Genomic DNA, 24378 nt, shown 5'->3' with positions numbered 1-24378 from the left:
CATCCTTGGTGGCTTTCCACCAAATGTCAGCATTATCTTAAGTTGATACACGCTAGTATCACCTTTTTCTTCTTCATTACACATCAAGACTGCGAATGCTTCTCCATATCTTGACCCACCGTGATGGAAAATGGTCTCCAAGTACCCCTAAACCTTAGTGGATCTAGCCTTCGAGTGCCCCACTAACTTACTTATCGATCTTTCCGCAACCACTATTCTAGCCGACCTTCAACGTTCATTCAAGTAGAGGAACTATGTGTGCGACTATAAATTTTTAGCGGCTAGAGCGGCTTCGAGCAATGCAGGGCGGCGGCTACGGCATTAGCGGCCTGGCGGCTTCAGCGCCGCGGCTTGTCGATCCATTCTCGGTACCCATCGCTTCTAGGAGCACGCAAGATCCCATCCACCTGACGGGGATCATTAGGGACAACTACCCCGACATCTTCGACGGTGGATTCACTCCACTCACGCTAGCTGGCCGGCGCTCGACCACGTCCGCCTCGGGTTCCGACACGAGCCTGAGCTCTACCTCAATAACGGCCCCACGGTCCTCTTGGGGCAGAGTTCTCGCTCCCGATCGCTCATGGTGTAGCTTTACTCAACTAACACCTGTTTCCATTTCAACACCAAATTAGAAACAGAGCGATCCAAACAACAAACAATTTTAGCACTCAGCTAACACAGACATGCACCGGCATAAATTTAAAGGCCTTTCCTACTAACTATCCCATGGTCAACGCTCCTTATCACTCCAATCTTCAACTTCGCTCTGATACCACTTAAACTGGATGTCACGCCCGATCCTCGGGCACGCACACATCCTTCTCACTTGGTCGATTTTATAATGCGATATCACAGACAACGTATCGCCGACCCTTTCTTTTATTAAGCACATGCGGAAGTTAGCTAAAATCCCTGCATAATAAAAACGATGGGATAGAAAAGCATCGCCCATATTTTTCATATTGAAATTTATAACCAAACTTTTATACAAACCATAAATCACTTCATAACTATTCACATCAAAAGGAGATCTCAAAAGAAGATAGGATCTCAATCCATCCAGACCGTCTCAAGGCCCCTCTCGGGACTATCTTTTCTTCCAAAATCCTTCTCTTCGATCTCACCTCCGAGTTCTCCTTCTCGGATTCCTCCTCCATGCCCTCTTGGTCCAGGTCCCGAAACGGTTTTCCCCAACCTGGATGAGACTACGTCTCAATGAGTTCTACCCCACTGGGAAGCCCGATTAGTAAACCAAAGATACTAAAAAGGTTGCCTAAACACGCACGGGGCATATGACTTACCTTGGCCTCTTATCCCACCGCAGTCTAAGATAATTCACACATAAAATGAAGAATTCGCTTCAAACAAATCGAACTAGTCGATTACATGTCACACAAATCACTCTCCACGGAGGAGTATCTAAAAGCGAGGCCACGTGCATTCTCTAGGACGACATTCCAAGTCTCCGAGTCCACGTGCCTCGAACCTCGGCCCACGTGCATTCTCTCGGGCGACCTCTTCGCCAAAGTGATACATCAAGTCACCGAGCCCACGTGCCCTTTTAGATGCCCGGGCCCACGTGCATTCTCTTAGGTGCTATCTCACCAAAGTGATGCATCAATTCACCGAGCCCACGTGCCTCTTTTTACGACGCCGTGCCACGTGCATTCTCTAGGTGCTATCTCACCAAAGTGATGCATCAATTCACCGAGCCCACGTGTCCTTTTAGATGCCAAACTTCCGTCACCGAGCCACGTGCATTCTCCAGACGACATACCGAGTCTCCGAGCCACGTGCATTCTCTCGCGACCTTTTCGCCAAGGTGACATATTCAACCATTGAACTCACGTGCATTCTCCAGGTGACATTCCAATTCACCGAGCCACGTGTCCTCTTTCAAATGGTTACCAATCTACTTTCAATACCGACGACCAATGCCCAACGATTACTCAATCAAATAATTAAATCAACTCAACAAAGCATTATAAATGCTGAATAAACATACTTGGCCATTCACCAATCAATACTCAATCAAATAATTAAATTAACTCAACAAAGCATTATAAATGCTTAATAAACATATTTGGCCATTCACCAATCGATAATTCAATCTCAATCGATTCCAATCAATTTAGGGTAAATCCCTAAAATATCACAATTTATTCAATTCCATACAACGTGGAGCTCAAATAAATAAACGACTGCGCCACGACGATCAGCACGAGATTACGGTCGTCGGCCATCAAAATCTTAATTTCCGAAAAATAATTAATTTATTTATTAATTTGAAAATTAAATAATTAATATTAAAAATTCAATTTAGCTCAAAATAAAAGTTCTCTGATTAAATAAACGAACTTCACCACTGAGTAATCAGCATAATTTTCCGGTCCTCGGTAATCTCGTTGAATTTTCGAAAATAAATAATTATTTAATTTAATTCCGAAAATTAATATTTAAATACTAAAAATCCACTTAGGCCCGAAAAGCCTAATTGGAGCCCACTAAGGGTCGGGAAAAATCCTGAGGCACTTTAATAATTAGTAGACTTTCACGTCTACTTTGGCACCGCACATTCAATTTATCTAAATCGCATCACAATTGACTAATAATTGCTAATTTATTCTAATCTAACAACCTAAACATAAGTAATTAAATCTAAACCAACCTTAAGCATAATTAGCCAACTAATCCTGGATTAGTGAGATTACTCACCAAATCGCACGCAAATCGGATCAATCCGACGGCGGCGACGCGAGGAACGATTGTTCCCAAAGCGACTCACGGATCCAAGGCCCGGAAACGGCCCAAAAGCGGGCCCGAAGATGCTGAAACCCACTCTGTGGGTCTTCTGGACGGAGCCGATCGGGGCTGCTCCAGCGGCTAGGGCGGCGAGGGGAAGCCGGCGGAGGGCGAAGGGGTTGCGGGGGAGGTCCGGCGGGGCTAGGCGGTGGCCGGAGGTGGCCGGACGGTGGCTAGTCGGTGCGGAACAGGGGCGAACAGCAGCAATCATTGGTTCGTGCGGTCGATGGAGTCAACTTCGGTGGCCGCATGAACTGACTTGTTGACCGAGAATGTTGCAGGGAAATGAAACGTGAAAGTGGAGGAGGACGCCTGGCAGCTTGGGCTCTTCGTTGCTGGATGGATGACCGGTAAAATGAAGACACGAAGAGGCTGATGGTCTTCGGTTGACTGAGGGAGAACAGACCATGGACGTGTGGGCCTTCGGTGGATGATGGCAGCTTCGAGCAGGGCGTGGGGGGTTTTCTGATGATGCACGTGGACGGTGGGTGACGTCAATCGGTGGAGGAGCAGCTCGATTGTCGCTGCTGGCGGAACAGTGAAACAGAAGCGGTCAAAGATGGGGGAGTTGCTGGGGCCGGTCGGTTGCTGTGTGACCGAACTCGGCAGCTCGGTGGATGAGTCGTGGACGGCAGAGGGAACCGAAAATGGAGCAGGCGGCGGGGACTGATTGAGGAAGGAGGAAGCGAAAGTTGAAAAGCAAATGTAGAATAAATCTTCGGATTGAGGATAAGCTCACGTGAAGAAGATGGAGGCCAGCAGTTGGGACGTGCTCAACATGCCAAGAAAAGGAGGAAAATATCAACACAAACATCTCCTCTTAAATGCTTGTCTCCCGTAATACTTTCCAACCAAAAATTCCATAAATAATCCAAATTGGTGCCAAAATTCTAGCACCCCTCCTTAGTTCCGAACTTAATAAATCTTGGCTTCAATTTCTTCATTCAAATCTCCAAATCGATGTCCGATTTTGTTTAAGAAAAATCTCGAACAATTTTCTATAAATCCCCGACACTCAAGGGCTTGGCTCGGAAGCCCAAATTTCCTTTAATTTGGCCCGTCCAATTTTCTATTAATTTTCCGCAACGTCCGAAACGGTTTTCCGCAAAAATCTCGGAATCTCTGAAAAATCTTCTGAGACTAAGTCAACGTTCCTAAAATAGCTCGTGACACCATAGAATCTTCAATTTTTGAAATCGAACTTGAATTCACGGTTAATTTCTATTTGACGTGTTTTTAGTGTGACCTAAGCTATCGGGTAACTTTCAGGCATTTTTATAGCAAATGACTCATGGTCGATTTTCTTCGAGCTACAATGAACCCACTCGATTCATTGACGACTTTCGATTGTCATAAAAATCTCAATGATCCAAATACGGACACAGGTACCAAAACAATAAGAAAATCAGTCTAGTGCCGATCGACAAGAATTTTCTAATTTAGTGGTGTTACCTGCGATTAGCCACACATCTCTATTGAACCGGCCTATATTTGATTTCAAATCGATTTTATACTGTGCCGCAATGGCCTCTAAAGATAGACACGGTCGAGAAGCCGATTTCTAATCGAATTCTCAAGTCTATTAGCCTTAAAATCATTATTAGTTTCCCCAGATAGTCTAGTTATCTCGAGAGTGATCAGTTCTGAGAACAGCCCTATAGGCGCGTCAATGAAATGTTTGATTTATTCAGTAGAAAACAGAGTTGAAAATCTGGGATGTCACAACTCTTCCCCTCTTATAAAAATTTCGTCCTCAAAATTTAAACATTTACCAATCCTAACGAAAGGTGAGGTATCATCGTCTCCTCAAGTCTCACTTTCCCCGGGTACTCCTTTAGTCCCGTGGTGTTGTCCGACCACTTTAACCAAAGGGACTTTCTTGGTTCACAATATCTAATCTTTCTGATGGCTCTAAGCGGTCTATAATCTGATTATGCTCACGACAACTGAAATTACTAACTGCTGAACTAACTCTGAACCTGTGATATTTCTTTCTCTGATCTCATCTCAACAAACTAAAATTTTGTACACTCTGCTCTGTTCTGCCTCAAAAGAACTATCTGACTGTTATGCTAAAACCAGAAATCCTTGATTCTAAATCTGATACAAGTTCGTGATTGATACTCCATCCAAACGAACTGTCTGACACACATACTACTTGCATGCACATTCCAATCAAGATCCTTCCATACGGTGATAAAGTGGGCCGACTTCATCAGTCTGTTGACCACTACCTCAACTGGAGTCATTATTCCTTTGATTTCTTAGGTAAGTCTGTCACAACGTTCCATCCTGATCTGTCAACAGAAGCGTTTGATTCTTGTTTGTATATCTGGTTCAATTTTGAGGGCGGCTATAAAAATTCAAAAGGTAGCCTACCTCAAATTTGAAAATCGAATTTTGAACCCTCTTCAACTAAAGTCTATACTTTAGCCAGCCTGCGCACAATTGAAGACTCTTGACTCAACGAATCAGTGACTTCTTTCTTTCCTCCATGGTGATACCAGATAGCACCATTGTAATCCTGCCAAGGTTCTGATTTACGATGTCGTCTCATGTTCAACTTGCGAGATCATAGTTGATGGAATACGTGTGCAACAATCCTACTACGTTGCATCAATACGTAATCCAGTCCTCTAAATTACGCGTCTCTATAAATTTCGCATCCTCTAAAACCCTATTGCCAGAGTCGAGTCAATGACAACACCGATGCTAAGGCTCTTTCCACGAACTTTCTGAAGTGACTTGTCCAACCCATACTACTTCTGATCTCTGATACTATTATCGATCTTGTTCCACTAATAATTGACTCAGTCTTGATCAGATCCATGAAAATCCTTTCGCCATTCCGCGTTGTTTCTTATGCTCCTTAGCATTTCTCTATTACACAAAATATCATGGAAAGACACAATCACAAACGAAACTCGATATTCCTTGAACACTCGGGTTGTCAAATCCATGACGGCAACTGGAGTGTTCGCCAAGCCAAACGATCTCACAATACTCTCATAAAGACCAAATCAAGAACAAACAGCTGTCTTGAGTATAGCCTCCTTTCTGGTTTTCAATTGATGACTTCATAATCTCAAGTTGATCTTTGAAAACATTAACACTCTCTTTGCAACTAGTCCCACAATTCATCGATCTTTGGTAATGAACACTTGTCCTTGATCTTCACTTAATTGAGTTGACAATGGTAGATGCATGATCGCAACGAACCATCTTCCTTTCTCCTTCCACAAAATATCACGCACTAAGGTTGTTGAACATTCCTTCTTTCTTTCTTTTTCTTTTATTTTTTCAAATTCAGAAGGGACTTTAGCTATCTTCAAAAATTTTGGTCTGAAAATTGAATGTGACGATATTTAGAAGGGACTTTAACTGTCTTCAAAATTGTCGATTTGAAAATATGACTCACTAAGGTTGTTGAGCATTCCTTCCTTCCTTCTTTCTTTCTTTTTCTTCTTCAAATTCAGAAGGGACTTTAGTTGTCTTCAAAGTTGTCGATTTGAAAATATCACACACTAAGGTTGTTGAACATTCCTTCCTTATCTCTTTCTTTCTTTTTCTTCTTCAAATTCAAAAGGGACTTTAGCTATCTTCAAAATTGTTGGTTTGAAAATTGGATGTGACGAAACTCAGAAGGAACATTCCTTCTTCTTCTTCTTCTTCTTCTTTTCCAAATTTGGAAGGGACTTTAGCTATCTTCAAAATTATCGGTTTGAAAATTGGACATGACGAGTAGGGGTGAGCATGGTTCCAGAATAGAACCTGAGACCAGAGAATCGGATTAATAGGAACCTGTCAGATTTTAAATTCTAATGTATGCAAGATAGGTTCTAATTTCCAAAAATTGTAGAATTTATTTCGATGGGTAGGTTCCATATTATATGTAGGTGGATCATGGAAACTAGAACTTGAAATAACTGTTTTTGTTTTTCTTTATTAATGATTTTACATGATCCTACGGTACTCCATGATGTTTGAAAGTAAATGTACAATTTAGAACCACTAATCAAAGCTTCCATTTTATGGCTCAGACTTCGTATTTTTCATGTGTCTAAATATAAGTTGTGGGTGAGGCTGTCGGCCCTCGTCAGCCGGTCGCCAGCCATGGCCAAGGCCGGCGACTGGCCAAAAGGAAGAAAAAGAAAAATGAAAAATAAAAGGAAAAATAAAATTAAAAAAATTAAAAAAATTAAAATGAACAAAACAAAATTGTCCAAGTTTACCAAACGTGTTTCTATTTTTTTTTTTCTATTCTAGGAATGGAAATTATACAAGTTTACTAAACGCGATCTTCTGTTCAAAAATTGTTCCCCAGAATAGAAATAGTTTTTTCAATTTTTGTTCCCTGGAACAATTTTTTGAACATAAACGTTACCAAACGCACCCTAAGTATGCGATTTATGTCAAATTGATATGGTCCGTACGTTTTATGGACAGACTCAACTTGTCACAAAGAGATAATATTGCCCGGTATATATGAAAATATACAAATTCCCCGAAAGAGAACCCAAGATCTTGTTGTGACTCAAAACACTAAATGCAAGAACCTATCGGGGCCAATCGACCACCGAGTAGGCAACTTACGTCAAAATGATATGCTTCCTACATTTTATGAATAGAAGCAGCCTATTAAAAAGAGCTAATTATCACCCGGCATTAATGGAAGTATACAAATTCCCTGAAAGAGGACCCTAGATCTAGTCATGGGCACACAAAATCCATCCGTTCATAAAAAATAAGTTTTCCTGAGTCATTCTGATGGAAAATAAAATCATATTTACTACATCTAAATTTACTAATATCCGATGTTGTACAAAGACAGGGTGAATAGGACCAATTATATAATAAGGAGAATATCTTCTTTTCTCCACGAAATAATCTTCACTCGCGTTAATATTCATTAAAATGTGATTGGTTTGCTCTAAAAATAAGTCCAAAAGTGACAAGGTGGCTATGACCATGTTGCCTATAAATACCCATCAAGTGTTGATGTTCTGCAACGCAGCGAAATCCTCTCCTCAGTCTTCAACTCGTGTATTCATTCGACATCCACAGACGAAGGACAAAACAAGTGGGGAGCATGTCGGTTCAGGTTCCGGTAATTCCATCTTCTTCTCCGAGTAAAGGGAGAAGTGGCGGGGTCGAACGGCCGTTGGCCGAATTTCATGCGAGCGTATGGGGCGATCACTTCATCAAATACACTTCCCCCTCCTACTCAACGGTTAGTAATCCTTCTTTATGTCTACTACCTTTGTTTTCTTGCAATTGCGTTTTGCAGACTTAATGAAAGTCTTTGTGTTTGCGGTAATTGATAGCGTCAAAGATCTAAGGGTCCGTTTGCTCCAAAAAAATAAAATAAATAATAATAATAATAATAAGAGCTGCTTTCGGGAGAATGTTTTCTAACTTTTCGGTATTTGGAGGATAGAAAACTGATTGATCTATGAAAAAAAAAAAAAATAGGTTCTTATATGCTTCCAACCCATCCCTTGGAAAGAAAAAGGTAGCAACGAAGAAAAGAAAGAGCTATCCCATGGTTTTTCTTCTTCTAGTGAAGTGAAGTTTATTCACTTGACGAATGAAGTTGATCAATACCGTTTTGGCCGCCAAATCATTGGAATTAGGTCTGCCGCATTGGGAAGTTTTGTGTGTCTCGCTGTGTGTCGCGTTTAAGGCTTCTTCTTCAAAGGGTAAGACCGTTTTAAAGAAGAATAAATGGAATAGGCTGCCAAACCCGTTGTGCAACCAAACCCATGATTGATAAAGGGGAAATGTCATTCTTTGTGGTGTCGAAAGGGCACTGGAGGAGAGGCGCAAGAGGTACCTCGCGAGCTTGAAGGTCAAGCCCAAGAACCGACCTTATGAAGGTATGGTGTCTATGCTATTGAAACCAATCTTAGGAAAGTCTTTGAATCCAGCTCATGGGTTCTAGATTCTGCTGCAACTTCACATATTTGTATGTCTTTGCAGAATCTGGAAATAACGAGGATGTTAAGGCGAAATGAGATTGTCCCGACGTTTGCCAATGGAGCAAGAGTTGCCGCATTAGCTATAGGGACTTTTCGTTTATGTTTCCCTTCTGGACATGTAATGGTTTAAAGAACTGTTTGCATTATAAGAATGTGTACAGGGGAACATCATCTCTTGTGCCTCGTTTGGGTAAAGAGAATTATGAATTTTTCTTTTGCTTTGATGATGTATGTTCTATTTATCATAATAGAATATGTGTTGGTTCTAGCTTATTAACCAACAATCTTTATACCATTGCAATGTCCGTGTCGATTACCAATGTCAATAAGCAAAATAGAATTGATATAAATGCCATAACTAATAAACGCCCTAGAGACGGTCCAAATAAAAGTATGATTTCTTCCTAACTCAAGAGTTTGATTATGCCAAACACGGTCATGTTTAACATGTTTAAACTATATTATATGCATTTGATGTATGCAACAGTCCCTCCTTCAGAAAGATCAATTGTATAACTCCACCTAAATGAAATGATTTGGTCATCGATTCAATTTTAGAGAATAATGTTGGATTTTGTCTCTTCCGAAGTTTCAAAATGAAATGATTTGGTCTTTATCATTAATTCACTTTTCTAAAAGTATATACTCATCGTATTGAGGAGTCTGCCCAATTTGCCTTGTTTTCATATCCTTTCATAGGTTTCTAACCAAGATAACATCATTATTATTTTTCAAAGTAACTTTACTTTCCTTTGAGTCTTTTGAAATGTACGTATCTCATGCTTGCTTCTATTTACAATGGCGTATTATTTATGTGCAGAAGTTCAAATTCCTTGGAAGAGTGGAGGAACAAGTTGAGGAATTGAAAGGAGAGGTGAGGAAGATGGTGATTAATGCCGTGGATAAGCCTTCACAAATGCTTCACTTGATTGATCAAATTCAACGCTTGGGAATTGACTACCATTTTGAACAAGAAATAGATGCGCAACTAGAACGAATCCACAAAAGTTACTCACAACTTGACCATGGAGATTTTAAGGGAGATGAGCTTCACATGGTTGCTCTTATGTTTCGATTGCTGCGACAACAAGGTTTCAATATTTCATCGGGTAAGTCTTAACCTAAGTGAGCCAATCCAATAAGTTACCCATAAAATTCTTTCTTTGGAAAATTATTATTTCTCATTCAAATTTTAGGAGAACAAGTGGAAGAAAATCCAGGACATCAACTAGGCGTATCGCCTTCCTAATTTCTAATTGATTACCTAATTTTTCCCATGTTGGTTGGTCGCACAGAGGTTTTTAACAATTTTAAGGACAACGAAGGCAACTTCAAGATATCGCTCATCACAGATGTGCGCGGATTGCTAAGTCTATATGAAGCTTGCCATTTAAGGTGCCATGGCGATGCTATTTTGGAAGAAGCACTTCCTTTTGCTATAACTCACCTTGAATCAATTGATGAAAGGAAAGTTAGCACTAGTCTTGCGAAACAAGTGAGTCATGCCCTAAAGCAGCCACTTCGCAAAGGTTTGCCAAGACTTGAGGCAAGGCATTATATTATATTCTACCAAGAAGAGCCTTCGCATGAGGAGGTATTGCTCACCATGGCTAAACTAGATTTCAACTTACTGCAAGAGCAACACCAGAAGGAACTCGGCGCGATTACAAGGTCAACTAACTTCACATGATAGTATAATCTAAAATTAGTTTCTAGATTATGTTTTAACAATGCCCAAACATCCGCTTTTTCTGGTCGTGTTTTCCGAAGGTTTACTTATATGATTTCAATTTATCCTTCTAAATAGTGCTTTTGAAAATCCTTTACAAGTCAAAAAGATGAGTTTAAACTATGTGAATTCATCAGGCTAATGTACTTCCAATAAAGCTCTTATTCATATAAATATAGGTGGTGGAAGAATATAGATGTTGCAAGGAAGTTCCCATTTGCTAGAGACAGGATTGCGGAGATGTTCTTTTGGATGGTGGGAGTATATTTCCAGCCGGAGTTTGCAGTGGCCAGAAATATACTTACTAGAGTGACTGCACTAATTTCCATTCTCGACGATATTTATGATGCCTATGGCACATTGGAGGAACTTGTACCCTACACCGAAGCAATTGAGAAGTACGTAATCCGCATTCTTTTTCTCAAACTTCTAAATTTGATCGAGTATGTGTAGAGTAAGTGTGTCAATTTTAAGGACTCAAATTCAGGTGGGATGTTGATGCCATGGATGGACTACCGGAGTACATGCAAGCTCATTATAAGGAGATTCTCAATCTCTATGATGAAATTGGGAATGATCTGGCTACAAAAGGAAGATCATACCGCCTCACCTATGCAAAAGAAGCCGTAAGTGTTGTCGGCACATTATACATGCATCCAACACAAATTTCATTTTTCTTAGGAACCCAATGTTCTTGTTCATGTTCGATTTCTCAGATGAAGAAGCAAGCAAAATGGTACTTTCACGAAGCCAAATGGTTCCATACCGGCTACACACCAACACTAGAGGAATACATCCCCCTTGCATTATTAACAACGGGATATGAAGCGTTATCGATCACATCACTTGTAGGAATGGGCGATGTGGTTACAAGATATGCTTTTGAATGGTTGCTCGGTGACTGCAAGATTTTGAGGGCTTCACAAATCATATGTAGGTTCATGGATGACATTAGTTCTCACAAGGTATAATTAAAAAATAATTATCCTCCAATGCTTTAATAAAATTAGATTGATCACCACCCGATTGGAAAACAATGTTGACCTGATCATGCCAATGTTGTTGAAATATAGTTTGAGCAAAAGAGGGGACACGTAGCATCTTCGGTGGAGTTGTTCATGAAAGAAAATCATGCCTCGGAACAGGAAGCTGAGGAGGAACTCCAAAAACGAGTTGTTGATGCATGGAAGGACATCAATGAAGAGTTTCTTCGTCCGACCACAGCCCCAATGCCGGTTCTCACCGCAATTCTCAATCTCTCGCGGGTGATGGATCTATTATACAGCAATGGTGGAGATCATTACACCCACTCCAAGACTGAGCTCAAAGAGCATATCACATCGCTCTTTGTTAGTCCCTTGCCGATTTGAAATTTGAACGAAATATGTCACACCAATGTGCTATTGAAAATAAAGGGTCCATCAATCATGCCTTTGAACTCTCAATTATTCTAGAATGCATGAGGAAAATTATAATTACTAGTATATACTTTTCAAAGTGATGTGCGTATCCATGATTTCCCTTTTGCCTTCATAAGTTCTATGGATCTTATGATTTGTAATACTTCATAAAAATAAAATAATTCACCTTACCTAATAGATTGTAACTTTTCTATAGTGCGAGTGATTATCCTCACTCATAGTAAGTTACTATAAAATATTATTTTGCAACTTTTATTTAAAGGACATAAGTTCTTATTGATGGTAGTACTTTTTCCGAGTCCCATGGTTGTAATATTACACAAATAGGAATCTACCTAAATTAACAGTAAATTTATTTTATGTTATTGTTAGTAAAATATCTAATTGCTCATTACACTTTGTAAATTTTTTGCAACATGTGTGTCAGCAATTTTCCTTAATCATCGTAATTTTCTTAATCATTGTAAATTTCATCAGCTTTGCATCCATAAGTTTCCTTTAATGTCATTCGGTTGCAGCAGAAAACCGGTTTTGCAGAGCGTATCTGACGGGATCACGTTTTTTCCTTTCTTAGCCGACGATGATCCACCTCGAATTCAGGACTAGTCCCCTAAAAATGCTCATAATTTATGACTTTTTTTTATGACGAAGACTCCGATCTGAACCACAAATGATCGGAGATTGATTGAGATTGCTCTGTGGTTTCACAGTTAGACCACAAAAAGTGCGCTGAAATTCAATGATAATAACTATAAAAGGCCAAATGAATATAAGAAAACCTACTTGATGTTCGATAAAACTTAATTAACATGGCCTCTACTTGGAAAAAAAAACGTAGTCGACAACATAAAGCTGCGACAATAGCTATGTTCTAAGCTGCGACAGTATTAACACAGATATCACACGACCAAATTTAAGAGGCGCACGGACTTGGTCAATTTAATAGACAAATCCATTTTCTCCTTTTTTTCCTTTTTATGCTTAATTTATGTATCATATCCATGGTGGGCTAAACATACTATCTCGCCGAATGCCTGAATATATTATTGAGAAAAAGTCATGAAAAATCTCAAGCATCTAGTGTAAGTGAATCGGTGAATGGAAGTTGTATAAGAAAATTTAAATTTTTTTAAATTTTTCAATTAAGAAAATTTTAAAATTTTTTAAAAATTAAGAAAATTTTAAAATTTTTTAAAAATTAAGAAAAATTAAAAACGTTTGAATTAAACCTCAACCTTTTTTTTTTTTTAATTTTTAAAATTTTCTTTTTTTTTTTTTAATTTTAAAATTTTTAAAATTAAAATTTTAAAATTTGTTTAGAAAATCGGATGTCGAGAATTTTTAAAATTTTTAAAAGAATCAAATAAAATTTTCGGTTTCTTTTTTTTTTAATTTTTAAAATTTTTAAAATTAAAAGGAAATTCGTGGGTTTAAGGGACCGTCTTATTCTGGTCATCTTTTAGACTTCAGATTGTGTGAAGTGGTGAAGAAATTGGCCCTAGAATGACCAATTGGCTTAGTTGTGAAGTTGAGTAGAATATGGTTTGTTTTGATTAGATTTCTTTTCTCTCTTTATTGGTCCCTTCTATTTCCGCATGTTTTTCCTCGGCCAATAATTTCTCTCTCTCCTCTCCATCCACTCACGCAGCCACTTACTGCCCCAATTTCCTTTGACCTTGGCTGCTTCTATCTTCCACTTTATGTTTTTGTTATCTTTTAATTTGATTTTCTTTTTATTTGACCCCTCTCTCGCACATTTTGCTTTTCCCCCAAGAACAACAACCCAGATTTTTTTCCATTGAATTCTTGCGACTTCTTTGACCGGTGGGCCCAAACCTATCCATTTCTCCCCCCCTCTTCCTCATACGTCTCTTTCCTTCCTTTTTCTTTAATTGTTCCACACGTGTTCCTTCCTTTCTTTGACTAGGACGCTGCCACCAAGACCGACAAAGCTGCTTCTTTCTATTTTGTTGTTGTCCATCCCTTTCACGTTTTCTCCTCACCAAACCTGCTGCCCCATTTTTCTATCTTGTTTATTTATGTCTGCCGCACGTCTGCCCCACAGAAACCCCTTTGAATCTTCATGCTTTCAGCCCTTTAATCTTCACAAGTCAATCCAGCGATGTCCCCTGCTTGTGTGTTGACTTTAGTGGCCGCGGAATTGGCTCATCGAGTGGCCCACCACCCCCCAAGCCCGGTGACATCTTCAAATTATCCCTCTCCCGTTTGTGTTCTTCTTGGTCAGCCCATTAGACCAGCCCGTGTCTCCATCCGTGAGCTCTAAAACCGGACCAAGCCATGGCCCGCATCACTTGCGACTGCCGAGCGTAGCCCAAGCCGGGTTCAAATCAGCCCCACAGTAGCCTATTTCTTCATTTTTGCAGCAAGGGTTTGCAGGTTAACTGATTCGTTTTTGGGCCCGTCTCGACCCTGGTTGGCGGAACCGCTTTGGAGAGGATCGATCTTTGTCGCGTCCTCGTCAATTTGATTTGAGCGGATCTTTAATCAAGTGAGTTTTGCTCACTAATCCTTGCTTAGTTTGCTAATGATACTTAATGGTTGATTAGATTTAATTAACTGTAATTAGATGGTTAGATTAGAATAGGTTAGTGATTATTAGATAATTGTGATGCATGTTAGGCAATTGAATTGTGCAATTAGCGAATAGACATGTGCTAGTATTTATTAAATGCATCTCGGGATTTTTAGTATTTATTTATTAATTTTCTAAATTATTTATTTATTTATTTATTTTTCGAAAACTTGGTAGGGATAGCCGATGACTGAAATTTTACGTTGATCGTCCTGGTGTAGGTCTGTTTATTTATTTGAGCTCTACGTTGTGGTGAATTGAATTGATTGTGTAATTTTAGGAATTATTTTTAATTTGATTGAAATTGAGTGAAATTGAATGATTGATTGGTAGATGGCCGAGTATGGTTATTTAGCATTTACAATGCTTGATGAGTTGTAAGGTGGGGAGAATCGTGAGAGTGAATTGGAAATACTCTTGGCAAAGATCAATCAGGTACAATGTAATAGACATACGTGGATTCGGTGATAAGGAAATCACTGGTGAAAACAGCACCTTAAAGAACACATAAGTGTTGTCCATTACCTACATCAATATAGACACGTGTGGTTCGGTGATTGGGAATATCATTGCCAAAAACGGTGCCTTAAAGAATGCACGAGTGCTATCTATTACTTACATCACCTTGGCGAAAACAGCGCCCGAGAGAGTACGTGTGATTTGGTGATTGGAAATGACCTAGGAATGGTCCAATTGACATGTAATCGACTCGGTCGATTGATCATTATTTTAATCTAACATTGTGAATTAATTGATTGAATTGATATGACCGGGAAACGATCCGATTGACATGTAATCGACTAAGTCGATTTGATCGATGTTTTGATATGTTGTGATTATTTGGGTATCTATTGAACTGTGTTGATTTGCAGGTGGAATCTGAGACCAAGGTAAGTGCTTCGACTCATGTTGTGCATAGGCGACCCTAAAGTATATTGATTTCATAATCGAGTCTTAGGGACTAGAACTTACTAAGATATAGTCGCACCTCATTGTGGGACCACATTTTCAGGTTCACAGATGGCGATTCCTCCTAGACATCTCGATCATCCCAGACGAATAATAGAGCAAGTCACAGTTTTCCCCGACCCCAAGAGTGACTGGACGTATGAGATGGTTGTGACAATCGTTTGGGTTTTGGAAGTTCCATACCAGGAAAGGCCCAATAGATTTAGGGCCTGATTCCATACCACCCCTTATGGTCTTAGAATAGGCCCTCTCTCAAACTTTGGTATACCAGCAGAAGTGATCGATGCTACCCGTGCTCTAGATGGGAATGTGGCTAGTCTCCCTGATGGTATGGTAGAGGATCCACCGTATCGTATGGATCCTATGGACCTAAAGAGCTCAGTAGACAAGTCGGAGTAGTTGGGTATAGAACTACTAATTTTGAGAATCAAGCCTTTTGTTAGACTTTGTAAATATCGAGTAGTATTGTATCCAAAGTGATATGATATGTATAAAAGGTATGGTTTAATTTTCCAGAATTTATAGTCCTGCTTTCCTATCCCATTGAATTGTTGTCTGGGGATTTTATATATGCTTCCGAATGTGCATTTAAAAATAGAATGGGTTGGCGATGCGTCCTAGGACATTGCTAGTAAATCGACCATGGAGGGATGAGCACGTGCTCTGAGGATTGGGGCGTGACATGAGTAGTACCATCTATTAATTATAGCTGCTAATATTATGGGAGCGATAGCAAGTTCATAATTATATGTAATTTTTCAGGGTGTTAAATGGACGAAGCTAAACTTGTAAAATTGCATATTAACAATCTTTCTAATCGAAAATTAGATATGCCAGACATATAATGTTTAACTCCACCTAAATGAAATGATTTGGGCATCGATTATTCAATTTTTAGAGAATAATGTTTAATTTCGTCTCTTGGGAAATTTCAAAATGAAATGATTTGATCTTTATCATTAATTCACTTTTCTAAAAGTACATGCTCGTCGTATTGAGGAGTTTGCACAATATGCCTTGTTTTCGTATCTTTTCATGGGTTTGGAACCAAGATAGCATGATTATTAATTTTCACAGTAACTCTACTTTCCCTGGAGTCTTTTTAATTATACATATCCCATGCTTGCTTTTACTTGCAACGGCATATTATATATGTGCAGAAGTTCAAATTCCTTGGAAGAGTGGAGGAACAAGTTGAGGAATTGAAAGGAGAGGTGAGGGAGATATTGACTGGTGTCGTAGATAACAAATTCTTCACTTGATTGATTAAGTTCAATGCTTGGGAATTGAACAAGAAATTGATGAGCAATTAGAACGGATCCACAAAAGTTACTCACAACTTGACCATGGAGATTTTTAAGGGGAAAATTACAAACTAGTCATAAATCTAGTACAATTTTTCAAATTCAATCATAAACAATTTTTAGCTAATTTAGTCCTAAATTTTTTGCAATTGTGCTAATTTAGTTTATCCAACCTTAACCAGCCGATACTAACGTGGATAATTTTTTTATAATAATTTAATTCTCAATTTTTTATTTTCTTTTTCTTTTTCTCTTTGTCTCTCTTTTTTCCTCCTTCCTCCTTACTCCTTCCTTTGGCCGACGGCTAGCCAGAGGCAAGTGCTAGCGAAGTTAGCCTCACCAACCAATGGCGAAGGTGAGCCTTGCATAGCGATAGTGAGGCCACCTTCGCCATGGCTGAGTGAGGCCTTGCCAGATTTGGCGAGGCCGTGACTTGCCCATGGCCGATGAGGCTCACCCAAGCCAAAGGCGGCACAAGGTCAAGCCCTTCGACCTCACCACATCTAGTTAGGTAGAGCATCTCCATGGCTAGTGAGGCTTGACAAGCCTTGCCCAGCCACTACCTAGCCATTAGTAGCCATCGCCTAAGGCCACGCAATGTTGCGGCCTCTAGTGAGGGTAAGCCTCACCCAGCTACTAATAGCCCTCACGATAAGGGTTTATAACTGATTGGCCAAATTTTTGGCTTCTGGCTGATGGACAAAATTGGTGTAATTGCAAAAAGTTTAGAATTAAGTGACTTAAAAAAAAAAGGTTTAAGACTAAATTAGAAAAATTGCAATAAATTTAGGGTTGTTTTTTGTAATTTTCCTGATTTTTAAAGGAGACAACCTTCACATGATTGCTTTTATGTCTTGATTGCTGCGACAACAAGGTTTCAATATTTCATTGGGTAAGTCTTAAACAAAGTGAACTAATCCCATAAATTCTTTCTTTGGAAAATTACCATTGCTCATTCGAATTCTAGGAGAAACAAGTCAAAGAAAATCTAGAACATTAACCGGGTGTATCACCTTCCTAATTTCTAATTGATTATGTCTTCTTTCCCCATGTTGGTTGGTTGCACGGAGGTCTTTAACAATTTTAAAGGATGATGAAGGCAACTTCAAGAAATCGCTTATCACATATGTGTGCAGATTGCTAAGCCTATATGAAGCTTACCATTTAGGGTGCCATGGCGATGCTATTTGTGAATTCCAAGTTTGGCTATGAAGAGTAGATCTAATTATATTAGTGTTTAGAATTGATTTCTTCTGTGTAACACAAAGAAACACTTCCTTTTGCTATAATTAACATTGAATCGATTGATGAAACAAAAGTAAGCATAGTCTTTCAAAACAAGTGAGTCATGCCCTAAAGCAACCACTTCGCAAGGGGTTACTAAGACTCGAGGCAAGGCATTATATTTGTGACATCCCAGATTTTCGGTCATGTTTTCTATTGAATAAATCGGGCATTTCATTGACGCGTCTATAGAGCTGTTCTCATAACTGATCATTGTAGAGATAATTAAACTATCTAGGGAAGCCATTAAGGAATTTTAATGCAATAGACTTGAGAATTCGATCAGGAATTGGCTTTTCGACCATGTTCATCTGTCGAGGCCATTATGACACAGATATAAATCGATTTGAGATTAGATATAGGTTGATTCGATTGAGATATGTGACTAATTGTGGGTGACACCACTAAATTGGAAAATTCTCATCGACCGACACTAATCTGATTTTACTTTTGTTTTGGTATCATGTGTTTGTATTTGAATTCTCAAGATTTTCACGACAATCAAAAGTCACCAATGAGTCGAGTGGGTTCATAGTGGCTCGAAGAAAATCGACCATGGGTCATTTGCACTAAAAATTTATGAAAGTTACTCGGTAGCTTAGGTCACGCTAAAAACGCGTCAAATGGAAATTCAAACCTAATTTCAGAAATTGAAAGTCCTGTGGTGTTACGAGCTATTTTAGGAACGTCAACTTAGTCTCAAAAGATTTTTCAGAGATTCTAGGATTTTTACGGAAAATCGATTCGAACGTCGTGGAAAATTAGAGGAAAATTGGATCAGCCAAATCGATCAGATTTTTGGCCTCTTTATCGAACCTTTGAGTGTCAAGGACTTATAGAAAATTATTCGGGATTTTTCTTCAGCAAAATTTGACATTGATTTGGAGAATCAAATGAAGAAATTGGAGCCAAAAATTAAGGAAATTCGGAATTGGACTAAGGGCTGCTTTTTGGCTTTAATTTGGAATAAACGGTGAAATTATATTCTAGAAAGAATTAGAGGGGACAAGGTTTTAATGGAAGAGATTAAGTTGTGGACTTTTGGGGTGCTCATCCTTATCTATTCCCCTCCTCCGTGCGGACCAAGCTGCCGACCTCCATCTTATGTTGTCTCCTTCGTTTAAATTATCCAATAAAACTTTCCACCGAAGAACCCCTGTGGCCGTCGCCTTCGTTCCATGTTCTCTATCCCTCCATGTGCTGCCGTCTTCACCATTTTTCCCCTCCAGCAAGCACCACTCATGCCAGGATTCTTCACTCGCGCGCCTCATCCCATGCCAAGCTGCCACTCGTCTGCAAATCACCCATCTCCAGTCAACCATTGAAGCTTTAGTTGACTGAAGCAGCCCCAAAATTCCACGAAGCAAGTCCACCGAAGAAATCCCCACGCATCCACTTCTTTTCCTTCGGCTGCCAGCACGTTCGCAAGATTTTCCCAGGCGGTGACTGAAGCTGCTCTCACACAATCTTTGGTCTTCTGCCGCAGCAAACCGAGTCAAAAACCCAACAAGTTCCTCCACCGAAGTTGACTTCTCACGTGCCGTTCATCCACCGAAGCTCCTCCATCTGCACGTGTCCTCAACCGAACAACGCTAAAGAATTCAGCCATGAGTCCAGCAGATTCGGGTTCAGCCTCTACAGATTTGTTGACCGTGATTCCCACGAATTTGTGCAGTCCACATCCAGCGAATTTCACGGGCCCAACATCACCAAAGCGAAGCAGCTGCTACTCCCCTCGTCCACATCTTCAGCCCTTCATCACCGAGGCCCAACAGCCGCAAGCCCTGCACGAAGTGGACCTATGAAGCTCGGCCCATCTTCAGCGAATCCAGTTCAGTTGCAGCAAGCCCACGCCATTTGAAGCCCAAGAAAAATTTCAGCAGCCCAAGTCTTTGGCCCAAAAATCCAACAGCTCCATTGAGCCCAATTCAGCAACTTCGGCCCAAGTCCAGCCCGCGAAGAAGGCCCAAGAGTGAGCCAAGCCCAAGCCCAAGAGTGAGCCCAGTCTAGTGCAAGAACAAATCTTGGTTGGGCTGAGATTTGTTGAGCCCAAGTTTAAGGCCCGGTCCAAGCCCGCCGGTGTCGTCGAAAGCCCGATTTCGGCTGCCGTCGCGTCGCCGTCACGGTGTCCCGGTCCCCACTGTTAATCAAGTGAGTAATCTCACTAATCCTGCTTAGTAGACTATTGATGCTTAAAGGTTTATTAGATTTAACTAAGTGCAATTAGGTGGTTAGATTAGTGATTATTAAATAACAATGATGCATATTAGATAATTGAATTGTGCAATTAGTAAGTAAAGACGCATGAGTATTTATTGAATGCATCTCGGGATTTTTCCTGACCCGTTTCGGGTTTCAATTAGGCATTACGGCCCTAAATTGGATTTTTAGTATTTATTTATTAATTTTCGAAATTATTTATTTAATTATTTATTTTTCGGAAGTTAGGCAAGGATAGCCAACGACCGAAATTTCGTGCTGATTGTCGTGGTGCAGTCAATTTATTTATTTGAGCTCTACGTTGTGCTAAATCGAATTAGTTGTGAAATTTGAGGAATTATTCCTTAATTGTTTGAAATTGAGTGAAATTGAATAATTGATTGATGGATAACCGAGTGTGGTTATTTAGCATTTACAATGCTTTGATGAGTTGTAAAGTAGAGAAAATCGTGAGGCTAAACTGAGAATAATCTTGGCTGAGATCGATCAAGTACGAGGTATAGACATACGTGGTTTGGTGATAAAGAAATTACTGGTGAAAATGGCGCCTTAAAGGACGCACGAGTGTGTCTATTACCTACATCAGTATAAACATATGTGGTTCGGTGATAAGAAAATCACTGGTGAAAACGGTGCCTTAAAGAACGCACAAGTGATGTCCAGAACATATGTCACCTTGGCGAAAACGACACCCGAGAGCATTGCTGTAGCTCTGTGACTATGAATGCAAATGGGAGGTTTTATATTGGAAGTGATTTGACCTGGAAATGGTCCATTTGACATGTAATCGACTAGGTCGATTGATCATTGCTTTGATCTGATGTCGTAATTCGATTGATTGAATTGAAATGACCAATTAATGGTCCGATTGATATGAAATCGACTAGGTCGGTTGATTGAGATATCGATCTGTGATATGATTGCTAGGGTGCTTATTGAATTGTGCTAATATGCAGGTGGAATCTGAGGCCAAGGTAAGTCCTCTGACCCGTGCGTGTATAGGCAGCCCGGTTAGCGTATTGATTTCCTAATCGAGTCTTAGTGGGGTAGAACTTGCTAAGATATAGTCACATCCCGATTGTGGGACAACATTTCAAGCCTGTAGATGAGCCTGTGAAGAAGGAATCAGAAGAGGACGATGAGCTGGTAAAAGATGAAGAGTTTAAAGGATGTGAGCTTAATGAAGAAGAGTCAAAAGAGGATTAGGATGATCTTGAGTATGACCCGGATGAGGATTGAGATCCCATCCTCTTTTGTGAACCTTGTGTGGTGTATATAGAGTGTGACTAGAATGTTATGAATAGTCTTGTGAATAGACTTTGAGTTATGCCATGTATAAAGGTTTGGTTGTGGATTTCAATATGAAAAATATGGCATTACTTTTCTATCATATTGTTTTATTGTCTGGGGATTTATAACTGCTTCCGTATGTGCTTAATAAACGAAAGGGTCGGCGATACTTAGTCCTGAGATATCGCATTATAAAATTGACTAAGTAGAAGGATGTGTGCGTGCCCGAGGATCGGGGCGTGACAATATTTCACTCTATCAAGAAGAGCCTTCACATGACGATGTCTTGCTCACCTTGGCTAAACTAGATTTCAACTTACTACAAGAGCCACACCATAAGGAAATATGCCAGATTACAAGGTTAACCAACTTCACATGATAGTATAATCTAAAATTAGCTTCTAGATTATGTTTTAACAATGCCCAAATTACTGTTTTTTTTTATTGTGTTTTCTAGAGATTTACTGATCCAGTTTCAAATTATCCTTCAAAATAGTGCTTTTGAAAGTCCAAAAATATTAGTTTAAACTATGTGAATTCATCAAGCTAACATATTTTCAATAACGCTCATATTCATTTAAATATAAGTGGTGGAAGGATATAGATGTTGTGAGGAAGTTTCTATTTACTAGAGATAGGATTGTGAAGTAGTTCTTATGGATGGCTAGAGCATATTTCCAATCAAAGTTTGCAATGGCTAGAAATATACTAACTAGAGCGATTGCCCTGATTTTCATTTTTGACGATATTCATGACATCTATGGCATATTGGAAGAACTTGTACCCTATGCTAGAACAATTGAGAAGTACGTAATCCGTATTCTTTTTCTCAGACTTTTGAATTTGATCAAAGCATGTGTAGAGTAAGTGCGCCATTTTCAAGGACTCAAATTTAGGTGGGACTACCAAAGTCTATGCACGCTTATTACAAGGAGCCTCTCGATCTCTATGATAAAATTGGGAATGAACTGGCCACAAAAGAAAGATCGTATCACCTTGCCTATGCAAAAGAAGTCATAAGCATTGTCGCCACATTTTACATGCATCCAACACAATTTTTTTCCCCTAAAAAACCCAACGTTCTTGTTTATGTTTAATTTCTCAGATGAAGAAGCAAGCGAGAGGGTACTTTCATGAAGCCAAATGGTTCCATACCAGCTACTCACCAACAATAGAGGAATACAAGCCCCTTGCTTTATTAACGACATGCTATGGAGAGTTATCGATCACAGCACTTGTAGGAAAGGGTGATGTGGTCACAAGAGATGCTTTTGAATGGTTGCTCGGTGACATTGCTTCTCACTAGGTATAATAAAAACATAATTATCCTCCAATACTCTAATAAATTAGATCGACCACCACTCAGTCGAAAACAATGTTAACCTAATTACGCCAAGGTTGTTGACATACAATATGAGCCAAAGAGGGGGCACATAACATCTACGGTAGATTTGTTAATGAAAGAAAATGGTGTCTCGAAATAGGAAACCGAGGAGGAACTCCAGAAACGAGTTGTTGATGCATGGAAGGACATAAATAAAGAGTTTCTCAGTCTAACTGCAGGCCCAACGCTGGTTCTCACCCTATTTCTCAATCTCTCGTGGGTGATCGATGTGTTATACACCAATGGAGATTGTTACACCCACTCCAAGACCAAGCTTAAAGAGCATGTCACATCACTGTTTGTTAGTCCCTTGCCAATTTGAAATTTGAAAGAGACGTCGTCACACCAATGTGGTATTGAAAATAAAGGGTCTATCAATCAATTCCATTGAACTCTATTGTTATAGGATGCATGAGAGAAAATATCATTACCGGTATATATTTTCAAAATTGATGTAGGCGTCCCTTTTGTCATCATATGTTGTATGGATCGTATGGTTTTGTGATGGATCGTATGGTTTTGTAAATAATAATAATAATAATAATAATAATAATAATAATAATAATAATAATAATAATAATAATAATAATAATAATAATAATTTGCCTTACCTAATGAATTGAAAATTTTCTGTAGTGCACATAATTATCCTTGCTAATAGTAAGTTATCTATAAAATATTCTTTCGTTACTTTTATTTAGAGGGCATAAGTTCTTATTCACGGTAGTACTTTTTCCAAGTCCCTTGGTTCATAATATTCCACAAAAATAGGAATCTATCTAAGTTAATAGTAAATTTCTTTTATGTTATTGTTAATAAAATATTTAATTGTTCATTACCCTAGGTAAATTTTTGGCAACCTATGTGTCAGTAATCTTCCCTGCTCATCGTAATTTTCTCAATCATTGTAAATTTCATCACCTTTGCACCCGTAAGTTTCCTCTAGTGTCATTAAGTAGCAGCAGAAAACCGGTTTTGCAGTGCAGATCGACGGGACCACGTTTTTTCCTTTCTTAGCCAACGATGATGATCCACCTCGAATGCGGGACTAGTCCCCTAAAAAAGCTCATAATAATTCTCGGAAATTATTTTTATAGGAAAATTATAGCCATATTTTCTTTTATTTTGTTTAACAAGTTTATGCAGTTATTAGGTAACAGATAAATGGACTATAATTTTTAATGCTCTGATTTTTCTTATGATATGTATAATCAATACTGGGACAATAAAAAATTCTCTTATTAAGCATTCCCAAAAAATATTATCGAGACATCTATAAACTTAAGTTAACTATTTCTTTTGCTGAGACCATTACGAAAGAACAAAAAAGTTCTTCTAGAAGTCAAGCTACATTTATTAGCTGTCGGTGAGGCCTCACTAGCGGCCTAGTGGATGGGCAAC

At 39.2% G+C, this 24378-nt stretch overlaps 1 protein-coding gene and 1 long non-coding RNA gene across 3 annotated transcripts; both read left to right on the top strand.

The window, feature by feature from the left end:
- The first annotated feature begins 299 nt into the window (after positions 1–299).
- Positions 300–11942, top strand: LOC104431518 ((-)-germacrene D synthase-like). Its single transcript, XM_039310817.1, has 7 exons — positions 300–563; positions 9604–9892; positions 10079–10454; positions 10692–10910; positions 11000–11138; positions 11229–11477; positions 11586–11942. Exons 1-7 carry the CDS (start codon positions 300–302, stop codon positions 11880–11882), a joined length of 1833 nt encoding a protein of 610 aa, XP_039166751.1. The 3' UTR covers positions 11883–11942.
- A 7255-nt stretch (positions 11943–19197) lies between these two features.
- Positions 19198–23150, top strand: LOC120292771. 2 transcript variants are annotated; one of them, XR_005550373.1, is made up of 2 exons: positions 19198–20234; positions 22699–23150. It is a non-coding gene; the product is annotated as an uncharacterized LOC120292771 (long non-coding RNA). The 2 variants fall into 2 exon arrangements; XR_005550372.1 differs by lacking the exon at positions 22699–23150 and adding an exon at positions 21260–21682.
- The last annotated feature ends 1228 nt before the right edge of the window (positions 23151–24378 follow it).

This window comes from Eucalyptus grandis, chromosome 4, assembly GCF_016545825.1.
Source record: "Eucalyptus grandis isolate ANBG69807.140 chromosome 4, ASM1654582v1, whole genome shotgun sequence".
Taxonomy (NCBI): Eukaryota; Viridiplantae; Streptophyta; class Magnoliopsida; order Myrtales; family Myrtaceae; genus Eucalyptus; species Eucalyptus grandis.
Note: the sequence above shows the minus strand (reverse complement) of the source record. Positions and strands in the feature narration are given on the sequence as shown.